A 14,554-nucleotide genomic window follows, 5' to 3' on the forward strand; every position below is an offset into this window, starting at 1 on the left:
TGCAAAAATATTTGTTTATTAGCAACTATGCCCACGCTGGTAGGTACTATGTCAGGCACATGGTAAACAGTGGTGACAAGAGATATGGCCCTTGTACTTTCCCAGTTCTGCAGATTACTGACCAACAGACGTTAAAATGGTGTATTAGATGTGAAAGATTGTTTTATGTTGAACCCAAAATAGTGTAACTGTGCATTCTGATAGTAAAAACTCCAGTCTAGGATACACACCCCTTATAAATGTCTCATTTCTAATTCATTCTGAAGTATGGGGTAGTAGATCAGAGAGAAACCAGACTACTAGGGCTGTTGGCTATGCTGCTAGTGTGAACTCTTTCAAAAGAAAGAAGTGCTGTGTCTGAACATGAGCTATTTAAGAAGGGAATGAGTAGTACTAATATATTACTAACAGGACACTGAAAATCTAGGCTGAATGCAGCCAGAAACTCCCAAATAAACTCTGAATACTATAAAGAATCCCACATGTACCCAACCACTCTTTGTCCCAGGCAAGCACCACTGTCACAAGGACTTAATGTTCTTTTTATTTTCTACTGTCTCAGTTTTCTGCAACTGGAAAAACAGCTAAATATGAATACAGATCCAAGAGAAAATAGAATTCTCATAAAGTTTTTAATTCAAAGATACATCAGTGTGTCTGCAGTCATTTTAAAAACAAAAATACTTTTGGCAGGTTAATGTGTGACTTTCTGTGCTGATAGAAAAATTAAGTTTGGCTTGTTGGTCCCATCAGTGTATTTGCTGTTTACAACAGCAATGTCCTATACTGCTAACAGTAAAATATCTGCCATTCCTTTAATCAGTCCTAGTCCTCTATTTTCATGTATTGATTTCAATAACATGCATATTTTAATTTGTAAGGCAGATGGTAAACTTTCCAGTTGGTCTTGTGAGATTTCATCTTGTCATGGGGCCAACACTATTTCACAAAATGTAAATGCTTCATTTTTTTAAAGGTGAGGTAAAGCCAACTCAAAAAACTAAAGAGCAAAGCTGCATAGACAATGCAGTGTGGCCCAAAATGTTCTGATTATGTTCTTTTCTTTTCCATTAAGCCAGGGTAGCTTTTTACCTGCTACAATGGAAAATAGGAACTGCTATGAAGCCTGAAAAGAAATACTCGAAACTCAAATCCCGGAGCATTTTAGTAGCCTTTGGATCTTGAAAGCATTTTCAGTAGTAATTGCCTAGCTACTCCTTCAAAAAAGCTCCAAAGCTCTGCTTAAGACTTTCAATTCCTTTTGCTAATTAAGGTGAAGAGCTTTCGACCAATTTAATCTGCAATTTTATTAACGCTATTTTTCTCTCAAACCAAATACTACATGCTGACATTCCCAGTGTCAAGAGGCACAAATACCATAAACCATCTCTATTCTTTGCATCACCAAGGAGTTCTTTCCCCATTTTGTTCTACAGGATGAACAAAAGCTTGAGGTGTACGTTTCAGAAGATAAACTGCTGCATGAAGACCCCCTATGTTCACCCAAACGGTATGCACCTTCCGCCAAACATGTCCCATTCCGGATAATGCCTGTGTATACACAAAAAGCACAGAAGTAATTAGCGGAAAGTCTGCTTATAGACCAACCAGAGGTCTTGTTGAAAGAAACTGGGGGGTAAGAGCAAACAAATCCTACTCAAACTAATATCCCTAAGTTTAAATTAAAAGATCCTACAGCTGCCACAGGGTGAGTTCCGGGGCTAATTTACAGCACCTTGGTAAAGCATTTCTTGTCCTGAGTAAGTAGCACAGCTCGGCCTGTCCCTGGTCTACAGACGCGGCTCATCTCCCGTAGGCAAGCTGGATAAAGGTTCCAGTTTCTCTTTTTGGAGCCCATCCTATAAAAGAAGGTCCAGTGAATCAAACACTTAACAGATAAACAACTAGGACTACATGAAATGAGAAGTGAAAAACTCATTACAGTAAGAAAATTCTCAAGCCAAAACAGTTGTCCTTTAGAAGCCACAGCTTCACTTGCATATGCCAATGAAATGAGTGATCAGATTTAGTAAACTGCTTAGAAATAATGAATCAGATGAACTGGCTACAAAATTTTTTTGACACCTCTAGTAGTTCTCTTAATGAGTAAAATAAACATCTAAACCAAACCAATGATGAGAAAACATTTATCCTGAGAAATAGAACCAAGTTTTCCTCAACCTTTGTATAGTATCCTGTAATCCAACAATGGGCCAGGAAGTGGATTAACCTGTGACAGTCAGATCAAAATGTAGTTACTTCATGAGTTCTCAGAAGAAACAAATTGGGTGAATCTATCATATAATTTGTTTTATCATTTCATAATTCTTAATAGAATAAGTTCAAAGAAATGAACAGATTTAGAAGACAAATTCAGTACTAGTTTAACAAGTGAAGGTAAAACTAATCTTTTAAAAGCCAAGTCCCACCTTTTTCCAAATGGCATGTCTGTTACAATAATGTCCACAGAACCGGTTCTCAATGGCAGATTGCAGATATCCCACTGAACAGCATCTATGGGCAAGCCCCAGGACACTTTGCTATGGGGCAAAGGAAAGATGCTTACTCTGAAGTATGAAATCTAAAAACATTTCTGAAGAGACTGATATAAAGTAGAAAATGCTACTAAAATGATAGTGACAAACATTAACTTAAACAAAAATTTCAAAACAGAATGTCGGAAGAACGCATAGTCATGTGATAAAACTTTTATGATGACAAAATCTAATGATGATTTAAAAAGCAGTTAAGATTGGTTTTCAAAAGATGTCTGGTTTCATCTACAATTTAAGAAAAACTAAAGGGGTAAACAAGATTGCAACACAAAGAACTGTAAAGATGGCAACAGTAATGAGGCAGTAAATTATATAACTGAGAATGTAAAACATCGATGCACACAGGAATAAGATTATGAGATGACACCTCTATAGTTTGGTAAGTGTAGGTAGTAATAACAGGAGACCTAAAGAAACAGATATGTAAAATTAGTAGATACAGAGATACTTGTTTGAAAATTAAAGAACATGTATTCTACTATAAAAAAATAAGGCAAAGAAAAAGGCTGAAAAAACAGATGACAGAAGATAAGGACTATAGTAAATGAAATAAATTCTCATTAAGTCAAAGCCATTGGTATGAAAAAACACAAAAGACAGTAATGCACAGGCTAAGAATTAAAAGCAACTCAAGGATTATGAGTAGAAATGAATTATTATATTCAGAGTTAGTGAAGAACTTAAAATGTACAATAAAGGCACTCACTCCATAATGGGGAGAAAAAAAAGCACAGATAACGAAAATATCAGTATTGGGGCGCCTGGATGGTTCAGTCGGTTAAGCGTCTGACTCTTGATTTCAGCTCAAGTCATGATGATCTCAAGATTTGTGAATCTGAGCCATGTTTGGGATTTTCTCTCCCAGCCCCTCCCCCACTTGCTTGCTGTCTCCCTTAAAATAAATGAATGAATTAAAAAAAAAAAATGAGTCTTATAATCACAGGCACGAATAACTGCAACAAAATAAGAAATGAGGAAAACAATATTAAAAATCTAGATAGACTGATACAAATAGTACAGGTAGAATAGACAAGGTACAGAGGGCCTGAAAAGCAATTAAGATAAAATATTCAGAAAACACAAAAGAAATAATTTGCTTAAAAATATTTATCACATTTCAAAAAAAACTGGTGACTACTAAGCCCTAAGAAAATTTTGATAAACATGAAACAAAATGTACCATAGAAACTCATCACAATAAAACAAATGTAAAAATGAATTAAAACCTTTCAACTGGGGCGCCTGGGTGGCGCAGTCGGTTAAGCGTCCGACTTCAGCCAGGTCACGATCTCGCGGTCCGTGAGTTCGAGCCCCGCGTCAGGCTCTGGGCTGATGGCTCAGAGCCTGGAGCCTGTTTCCGATTCTGTGTCTCCCTCTCTCTCTGCCCCTTCCCCATTCATGCTCTGTCTCTCTCTATCCCAAAAATAAATAAACGTTGAAAAAAAAATTAAAAAAAAAAAATAAATAAAACCTTTCAACTACTTATGTATAAAAAAATGATCTAAACCCTTGCTATTTAAAGTAGGACCACAGCCCAGCAGCATCAGTATTACCCATAAGCTTGCTAGGAAACGCAAACTCCCAGGTCCCATGCAAAACCTACTAAATCAGGACCTGTAGTTAACAGGATCCCCAGGTGACTCATGTGCAACATTCAAGTTTGAAAAGCACTGCCCTAAACAACTAGATCAGAGAGAGAAGTACACAACCAGGAATTTAAAAAGAAAAATAGAGAATTGTCAAAATCTATAGGATATGGTCAACAACATTGATCGCCTGTAACTTAAGCTTTTAGGTAACAAATTTAAAAAAACTCAACAGGAAATAGGAATGAAAAGCATTAGGCATAAACTAAACTCACAGAACAGTGTATGAAAGAACTAAACGAAGCACTGATGATTCTAATCTAAAAGGGGGAAAAATAGCAAAGAAGAGGATAACTGACATACAGACATAAAACAATATGAGGCATACCATGTATAATAAATACATGGTATAATACATGAATAAATATGTGTAAGTAATATCTGCATCAAATGACTATATGTATTTTAAAACCCCTGATTTCACTTACAAACAGAAACCTCACATTAAGGAGGCAGCTGTTTTTAGGTTTGGTATAATGATGTCCCTGGGCCGTGTATTCAGAATGTGGAGCATCTGTATGTTTGAACAAATCTGCTGATCACTCACTACCTATTCTTGCCACTTTATAAGAAAGTGAAGGGCACCAGCAGAGGAGACGAGAGAAACAATTTTATGATGAGGCCTCTAATGATAAATAGAAAACCAAGTGGCATTTCAACCAATTCTCCCATAGATGGCCCAAACTAAAAGGATAGTGAGAGGCTGGCACAGGTGGTGGCACTGAATATAATCTGGAGTAGTGAGCCAGGGCTTAAGATACAGTAACAACATACAGCTCAGATAAAAACCAAAATTTCCCAGAGGCCAATGGACTTCCAGTGCACAGATATCAAAAGGATACAGTTGGAGAAGGACCTTGGACTATTTTGCTTGCAGAAGAGTGGATTTGGAGTGGGACAGGAAGAAGGGGAGTTTTAGTAACTCTTCAAATATCTGATGTCAATCACTGTGTGACCCAGAGATAAGATTTTTCTTTATGGATCCCAGTGGAACTACAAAAAGTCTATAGAAGGTACAGAAAGAAATTCAGTTCACTAAAAGATACGACTAGCACTCAAAGCTGTGCAAAGACCAAATTGACAGCCTCCAGAGAAGGTCATTACAGATGGTTACACGGACTGGAAGGCCACTGGCAGGATCTCCTACAGAACACTCAGGTACTGTGGAAATGGCTTTCAGGTTTCTTCTAATTCTGAGACTGCTTTAAAGTGCCAAATAATAGAGGAAAGGCTAAATGGACTGTAGTATTTCTACACAATGAAATACTATGCAGTTATTAAAAACAGACTATATGAAGATATTAAAAGTGAAAATTTGTAAAAACTGAAATAAGTCAACACAATATTCTTTCACTATTTGGGAAAAAAGATACATGAATAAGGAAAGAGAAGACAGAAATAAACATAGTTGCATTAGGGTGGGGAAATTATAGTTAAATAAAAAAAACATGTTCTAAGTTATTTTCCATAAACGTTTGTTTTTTTTTTAATTTTAACGTTTATTTATTTTTGAGACAGAGAGAGACAGAGCATGAACGGGGGAGGGTCAGAGAGAGAGGGAGACACAGAATCTGAAACAGGCTCCAGGCTCTGAGTGGTCAGCACAGAGCCCGACGCGGGGCTTGAACTCACAGACCGTGAGATCATGACCTGAGTCGAAGTCAGACGCTTAACCGACTGAGCCACCCAGGCGCCCCTCAATAAACGGTTTTAAAATTTAATGGAGTCTCATAGTATTCATTTTGGTTATGAGGATGTCACCATGACCATGCACTGGGGATATTAATTCATAAAGTCGGTAAGAAAAGTGATTATGTAAGCCTAAGAAATGGTACAAAATCTTTTAAATTAAATTTTTACCCTTCTTTAATTTGGCTCTTGGTCAATAAAGATGAGATGTTATTTGCCGCTCTATTCACAGCCAACGGATTATTATCACCAGCAATATGGTAACAGTTAGACCATTCAGTAGCTCCCTAAAAGACAATAGTATATATTAAAACCAAAGTAGCAAACTGTAAAAAAAAAAACCCAAAAATGATTAAAGGGAAAATAATTTCAACGAATGTCAATAAACTAGACAATCAAACCAATAACCCAATGCTTTTCTTAAGTGACAGAACACTGCATGTTGTGAACTTTGCTATTCCCCTTGCTTAAAAAGGCCTTCTGTTCTTTCTCACTTGCTGAATTCCTACCTATCTTTCAAGACCTAGTTCAAATGTCATGCCCTCTCACATCAACCCCAACTCTCCAAGCTGCCTCTCATTTGCCTCCCCACCCCAAAGCATTTTGTACATACTCTGCCACTGTACTTCTTTTTAATTATTTCTGTACTCGTCTGCTTCGCAAGGAATCTCCCTAAGGACAAGTCTCGTATTTTATTCAATCCCTCAGCCAGCAATGTCTGGCACATAGTAGGCATTTCAGACCTAAAATACAAACACGGTTTGAAAATGTAACCAAATTAAAGTGACCAACCTATACCCTTTGTGATCACAGAATTTTATAGAATCTGATATATTAGAATATTTGAAAATTTCAAAAGAAAATGTAATAACCATGGCACAGGCCTCTGAATGACAACCACCACATCCCTGAAAGGATTTTGTAATGTTAAGTCAAAAACATGTGAACAGATCATAAATACCAATCTTACATCTCATCTGTGGAAGGAGGTGACACACTACCCTAGGCTGAACAATGTTCTAGGTAGATTAATAGAAGGTGTCTGACATGAAAGTTCTGCTCTCTATTTAGGACTCTTCTTTTGTAAAGAGTAATAACCCATATCCACGGACACAAGGCTTCATCACCTTTTCTTTTGCCCACACACTTGAGGGTGATGTAGAAAGGACCCTCAGAATTTGATGAAAACCTTTCAGATGATTGTGATTCCCCAACACTCATTTTTTTGGGTCTAAATGTGTTTAGATTTTCAGCTTCTTTTGAAAGAGATGAATTTTATAGAACTTACAAAGTTTTAAAGAGTACTCTAGATCAGGTATTTTATACTATGGTGAACAATTCTGTATACATACCCTGTCAATTCCTTTCATACTTCATTCATTCTGATTATATAGCAGCTTCGTTTTTTCAATATTGACATCCTCATGTCTACTCTTAGGTAGAAATGCCTCAATCTTTTTTTAATCTTTTTCAGCTGGAGGGGGGGCTCTTCTGGACTCTCTCTAGCTCTGTGGTATATTTCTTGACATTTTGTGGCTTTCCATGCTATTTCAGACATAGACACGTCATGGTTTAATGCTAGAGAATAACACTTTGCTTTGTTCCCAGAATTTTTCTTCACAGCAACTGAGTTTTCTCTGTGTGCATTTCTTTAGCGAGAGTCAATTTCTCTAGCTCACACTACCAGAAAATAGTAGTCTTTTAGACTATTAAAGATTTCCTTCTGGAATTTCAACTCCCAGATGAAACATGTCATTTTCTAACTGTAGTTTAGATTATTTTTCCCTTTGTGGCTGCTTTGGACTGTCCAGATTCTGCCCACTCACAGAATGTGTGTATCTTCTTCAGTATATTCCCGCTGGCTTTAAGTATACTGTATGTAAGAACATACCATGAATCATAACTTTAAGTAATTTTAAACAGAAGTACCCTCTTCCAAATTATTTGTAAAAGTATAGATAATACTGATTCAAGGAGACTCAGTCTCTTGTTAAATATTCTCCACTTAGAAAATGCCTTTCTATCCCTTGCTTTACAGTTTTTGAATCCTCTCAGTATCAGTAATTTTGAAAACTATTTAAGAGCATTTGATGTGTGACCTTGTTAGACTTCGTAAAAAATCTAAATAACATGCATAGGTTTCTGTTTTACAACTATATTTACTCCCTCTAAGAACCTAAGTGGGTTAAGAAGCATAATCTCACTTTATAGAGATGAAACACCTTCCTCCAGTTTATTGCTTATGCCTTCAATATCTTTTCTGTTCAAGTCTACCAACTTGTCTTTTATAGAAAAGGGACTCACCAGTTTGTAATTATCAGCCTCTGCTGCAATCCACGGAGTAACCATCACTTATAATCTATCAGTCCTTAGCTAGTTGTAATAGGTGGTTATATCCTCCACACAAAAATTCGAGCTTTACTATTATAATTCTTTATTTTTTATTTTTTTTAATTTTCTTTTAACACTTTTAGGTCCACTGACCCCATGCTGGTGATTTCATAATTTGCCCATTAGTTCCAAAACACTTGATATATCACATGCTTATCTAAAAGGTAAAGAAAAGTTATTACCTCTATTGGTATTGCCCCTGTTCCACACATCGGATCAACTATTATATCAGTAGGTTGAGGAGCACAGAGCCTATAGGAAAGAAAATAGCTTATATAAAAAGACTTTAATCAATAGCTGAGACTTTCACACAGACTATTCCTGAAGCTGTAAGATCAAGGACCTATTATGTTAGCATAAAGTAACACCAATCAATATTCATTTTAAAAATCAATTTGTAATTATAGGCTGACTCTATATCCTAGAGCTTAAAAAAAATTACACATAGGGGTGCCTGCGTGGCTCAGTCGGTTGAGTGTCCGACTTCGGCTCAGGTCATGATTTCACAGCTCTTGAATCACATCTCTTGTCCAGGCTCTGAGCCTGCTTGTGATTCTCTCTCCTGCTCTCTCTCTGCCCCTCCCCTGCTCACATTTTCTGTGAGTAAATAAATAAACTTAAAAACAAAACAAAACAAAAACAAGAAAATTAAGAGGGCTTGGTTGGTTGAGTGTCCAACTCTTGATTTCAACTCAAGTCATGATCTCATGGTGGTGAGACTGAGCCCCACACAGTAGGGCTCCATGTATTGACTATGGAGCCTGCTTGGGATTCTGTCTCTCCCTTTCTCTCTGCCCCTCCCCTACCCACGGGCACGTGTGGGTCACACATTCTCACTCTCTCAAAATAAACATTTAAAAACAAAGCTGAGACAGTAGTTAAATGATATTTTCAGGACCACAAGGAATCAACATGGGATATAAGAGAAAGAAAGAGACTATTACCTTTTTATCCTGTTGTTTACCCACCAAAATCCAACACAGTACTTCACAAAAAAGTAAAGTGTTTTAAAGGGAAAATTAGGGGCGCCTGGGTGGCGCAGTCGGTTAAGCGTCCGACTTCAGCCAGGTCACGATCTCGTGGTCCGTGAGTTCGAGCCCCACGTCGGGCTCTGGGCTGATGGCTCAGAGCCTGGAGCCTGTTTCCGATTCTGTGTCTCCCTCTCTCTCTGCCCCTCCCCCGTTCATGCTCTGTCTCTCTCTGTCCCAAAAATAAATAAACGTTGGAAAAAAAAATTAAAAAAAAAAAAAATTAAAAAAAAATAAAATAAAATAAAGGGAAAATTAAAACCAAGATGTCACTTTAATCTAGATGGCAAACCCATTCTCTTACCTGAGCATCCCGTAGGCAAGAGTAGATCTCAGAGTTGTAGGTCCAAAATGTGTGATATTTCTTCGATGGAGACTCTCTTCTGTCAATGCAATGCCCACAACAATTTCATTATCATGGATGTTCAAAAGAACCTATAATAAAAGACAGAATAAAATAGGGGCGCCTGACTGGTTCAGTTGCTAGAGCATGCAACTCTTGATCGTAGGGTTGTGAGTTTGAACCCCACACTGGGTGTAGAGATTGCTTAAAAATAAAACCTTTAAGAAAAATAAAAATCTACTACCACCACAAATTAGTTTTCTTCTTTTTGAACTTCATATAAATGAAATAATCTAGTCTATACCACTTTCAAATTTTTAAATCTATTTTAATTTTTGGGGCACCTACATGGCTTAGTCGGTTAAGCGTCCAACTTTGGCTCAGATCATGATCTCACAGTTTGTGAGTTCGAGCCCTGCATTGGGTTCTGTGCTGACAGCTTAGAGCCTGGAGCCTGCTTCAGATTCTGCGTCTCCCTCTCTGTCTCTCTGCCCTCCCCTGCTTGCACACGCTCTCTCTCCAAAATAAATAAATACATATTAAAAAGAAAGAATATCTTTTTTTCATTCGTTATAAGTTAGCTATAACCAGATAGTCCCTGGATTTTTACAATACCAACATATTTTGAAGGTTTATGGCTTAACATCCATTTTAACTTTTTGAAAAATTTCAAACATACAGAAATACTACTAGAATACTTGCACAATGAACTCTTAAATAAAATGTACCCTTCACTTAGATTAACCAACTGTTAACAATGTGTCACATTTGCTTTATCACCTATTGTTTTGTTTTTTTAAATGACTTAATCATGCCTGTGACTATTTTATCCTATTGTTTTTCTAACACACAGTGAAATATATTCAATAACAATAAAATGTTCTCCAGTCTTCCACGTAACATGATCTTTTCTCTTAATTTTTTTTTTTTTAACGTTTATTATTGAGAGAGACAGAGCATGAGCAGGGAAGGGGCAGAGTGAGAGGGAGACACAGAATCTGAAGCAGGCTCCAGGCTCCAAACTGTCAGCACAGAGCCCAACGCGGGGCTTGAACTCACAAACCATGAGATCATGACCTGAGACGAAGTCGGACGCTTAACCAACTGAGCCACCAGGCGCCCCAACATGATCTTAACAATAGCAGCAGCATAGGCACTTATCTATCACTTCCTATGTGCAAAACATTGTTCTATACACTTTACATGCATTACCTCATTTCAGATTCACACTCTCCAAACCATATATTTTTTTAATACGTATTTTTTAAGTTTTTATTTTTAAAAATTTTTTTTTCCTTTAACATTTATTTATTATTGAGAGACAGAGAGACATAGTGTGAGTAGGGGAGGGGAGAGAGAGAGGGAGACACAGAATCTGAAGCAGGCTCCAGGCTCTGAGCTGTCAGCACAGAACCCGACGTGGGGCTCAAACTCACAAACTGTGAGATCGTGACCTGAGCCGAAGTCGGTCGTTTAACCAACTGAGCCACCCAGGCGTCCGTAAGTTTTTATTGATTTATTTGGAGACAGAAGAGAGAGTAAGCAAACAGGGGAGCGCCAGAGAGAGAGAATCCTAAGGAGTCTCTGCACTGCAAGCGTGGGGCTCAAACCCATGAACTGTGCGATTATGACGTGAGCGGAGATCAAGAGTCAAACGCTCAACTGACTGAACCACCTAGGGCTCCCCCATGCTAGGTATTTTTTTTAATTTATTTTAAAAATTTATTTTAATTAATTTAAATTAAAATTAATAAAATTTATTTAAATTATTTTATTTAAATTAATTTTTGGGGGCGCCTGGGTGGCGCAGTCGGTTAAGCATCCGACTTCAGCCAGGTCACGATCTCGCGGTCCGGGAGTTTGAGCCCCGCATCGGGCTCTGGGCTGATGGCTCGGAGCCTGGAGCCTGTTTCAGATTCTGTGTCTCCCTCTCTCTCTGCCCCTCCCCCGTTCATGCTCTGTCTCTCTCTGTCCCAAAAATAAATAAACGTTGAAAAAAAAAATTTAAATTAATTTTTTAATTAATTTATTTTTTTTATTGACATTGTAAACTATATTGTAAACTATATTAAAGTATACTTTACACACAATGTGACATTAGTTTCACGTGAGCCAGGTATTATTATTATCTTCCTTTTAAAGATAAGGAGATTGAGGCACAAAGAGGTCCTCTTACTTGCCCCAAGTCTTACAGCATTTAAGTTGGGATTTGAACCCAGGCAGTGCAGCTCTGAGCACTGCACCCCCCATCCCTGCTGCTAACTTTTCAACATTACTGTACTAATAGCCTAGTCATTCTCATAACACCTATTACACGATAAAAAGGAATGGGGAATTATTCTTCTGATTTGATATGCAAGGAAAGCATACAGAGAGAGTAAGTTACTTGCCTAGATTCAAGTTTCCCAAAAGCAACAGAAAATGACTTCTTGGAAAAAGTGTTGGCTGCTAGAGGCCTTTTGAGCTGTCAGAGATTGTAAAGGCTACTAAGCATGGCCCACATGTGAATCAAGAGTAAGTATGCTAAAAGAGGCATGTGAGTGTATCAATCTAGCAGTATTTAATAAAGAGCTGGCTGTGGATGAGAATGAGCAATGACGCTCAACCTCCTTGTAAGAGGCTGGGGTTTGCTTTAAAAACGTACTCCACTTCTTTTCAGTAGTAAAACTCTACAACCAAGACACATAAAAACAAAGTAACTGTTTTAATTCTGGTTGGATTTTACAATCTGAAAGTCCATATAACGTAAAAAGTACTAGATGAGAAAACTCAAGTCTTAATAACTCCCATCTATCTACTGAGCACTTACTATATACCAGGTACTGCACCAAAACCCTAAAATGTATTATCTCATTTAACTTTCAGGACACACTTACAGGTATATACTATTACTGGCTCCCTTTGAAACAGAGGCTCAGAAACAATATCTTGTCCAAAGTTATGCAGTTGTAGATTCTAAATCTGAATCAAGATGTCTGCCCATGCTCTTATTAACCACACCCTGTTAGCTATGTGGTAGCAATTTAACTGCCCATAAAAGTGGTTAGTCTGAAAATGCTATGTGTCTGTGATGGCCTTCTCGAATCATCACAATCAGGGGCACATACCTCCACATCAAAGTTGGTCATGTCAGCCTTCCACTTAAAATAATCTTGAACACCACCCCCAAAATCTCTTGCAGCCTCATTTGAGGAAAAGCAGTGTTTTTCTCCTGCCCTGTTGCATGTGACTCTAAACTTCAGCACCTCAGGAGTTTCTTCTTTTGAGCCTTCATCAGTCTCATCTTTGCAAGATGCCAAATCATCCCCTACTAATGTTGATATCTCTTCTTTAATGGCTGGATTTTCGTAATAGTCTAAGATACGGGAATCTAAGGTTTTGTTGGTGAATCCTTTTTTATCATCCCTCTCATCTGCTTTATCTCCTTGTCCATTATCAATCTTCTCTTTACTTGAATTCTGATTTATCTTTTTGCGCTTTGTTTTTTTTTTCTTGAAACTGGTGTTAACATTCCATACTTTTAAAGGTTCTGACCATGGAAGCTTCCCAGCCAACTCTTCAAAATCCTTTAAAACTTCTTCCTGTGAAAGACAGAGAATGATGAAATCCATGCACCTCTCACCACTTTCATTGAACAAATCTCTACTCAGCCTATAGATGCTGGAGGTGGTAGGAGTGCAGAACAAAAGAGGAAATAGGTAATGCCTACAATTAAGGAAATTAAAATCTCATTGAAAATTAAGATACACAAATTAAGCCACTAATACATAATACAAGATAGAATAGGAGATCAGAGGTTGGGCTTCAAGATTAAAATGTAAGCAGTCAGAAAGTATTAACGATTACCTCTGGATAGGAGAAGTGGGTGGGTAAAGACAGGGGAAGGAGGGCAACTTACCTCTTACTGACTGACCTCCTTCTGAATTTTGTGCTGTGTAAACACACTACTTTTTTTTTTTTTTTTTTTAAAACAGAGAGAGAGCACAAGTGGGGGAGGGGCAGAGAGAGAAGGAGACACAGAATCCAATGCAGGCTCCAGGCTCCGAGCTGTCAGCACAGAGCCCAATGCGGGGCTCCAACTCACAAATTGCGAGATCACGACCTGAGCCGAAGTCGGACGCCCAACTGACTGAGCCACCCAGGAGCCCCCACACTACTTTTAAAAGTAATACTCTTTTAAAGAGCAATAGTTTTTAAAAGGGACAACAAAGCAAAAAAAAAAAAAAAAAAAACCCACAAAAAAAAAGTAAAAACAACCTTAAGCAGTTAAAAACCTATCTATCCAATTTGTAAATAACGTCTAGAATCATCTTTTTATATATTTTTTTAACGTTTATATTATTTTTGAGAGAGAAAGAGAAAGAGAGCGTGAGCAGGGGAGGGGCAGAGAGAGGGACAGTCACAGAATCCAAAGCAGGCTTTGGGTTCTGAGTTCCGAGCTGTCAGCCCAGGGTCCAACATGGGGCTCGAAGTCACGAACCATGAGATCATGACCTGAGCCGAAGTTGGACACTTAATTGAGCCATCCAGGCACCCCTAGAATCATCTTTTTAAAATGTAAATCTGATCATGTCCCTCCCTTCCTTAAAGTCCCTCAACAGCTTCTCACTGCACATAAAAAAATCTAAATTCCTTAAAAAGCCCAATATAGGGGCGCCTGGGTGGCTCAGTCGGTTAAGCATTTGACTTCAGCTCAGGTCATGATCTCACAGTCTGTGAGTTCAAGCCCCGCATCAGGCTATGTGCTGACAGCTCAGAGCCTGGAGCCTGTTTCGGATTCTGTGTCTCCCTCTCTCTGACCCTCCCCCGTTCATGCTCTGTCTCTCTCTGTCTCAAAAATAAATAAATGTTAAAAAAAACTAAAAAAAAAAAGCCCAATATAATCTGACCTCTGCCTATTTC

At 38.0% G+C, this 14,554-nt stretch overlaps 1 protein-coding gene across 4 annotated transcripts in view; it reads right to left on the reverse strand.

Annotated features, from left to right (window-relative positions):
* The window catches only part of THUMPD3 (THUMP domain 3 tRNA guanosine methyltransferase), a 25,252-nt gene continuing 10,698 nt past the window's right edge, over positions 1 to 14,554 (reverse strand). For all 4 annotated transcript variants that reach the window (XM_040492077.1, XM_040492078.1, XM_040492079.1 and 1 more), the window contains 7 exons: positions 12,760 to 13,233; positions 9,614 to 9,744; positions 8,464 to 8,533; positions 6,062 to 6,177; positions 2,430 to 2,540; positions 1,736 to 1,859; positions 1 to 1,551 (listed from right to left, as the gene is read on the reverse strand). In XM_040492077.1, the coding sequence (XP_040348011.1) occupies positions 1,402 to 1,551; positions 1,736 to 1,859; positions 2,430 to 2,540; positions 6,062 to 6,177; positions 8,464 to 8,533; positions 9,614 to 9,744; positions 12,760 to 13,233 (1,176 nt within the window). In that variant the 3' untranslated portion in view covers positions 1 to 1,401. The remainder of the gene's footprint in view (positions 1,552 to 1,735; positions 1,860 to 2,429; positions 2,541 to 6,061; positions 6,178 to 8,463; positions 8,534 to 9,613; positions 9,745 to 12,759; positions 13,234 to 14,554) is intronic.

This window comes from Herpailurus yagouaroundi, unplaced genomic scaffold (genome assembly GCF_014898765.1).
Source record: "Herpailurus yagouaroundi ecotype Mexico unplaced genomic scaffold, PumYag 183, whole genome shotgun sequence".
Lineage (NCBI taxonomy): Eukaryota > Metazoa > Chordata > Mammalia > Carnivora > Felidae > Herpailurus > Herpailurus yagouaroundi.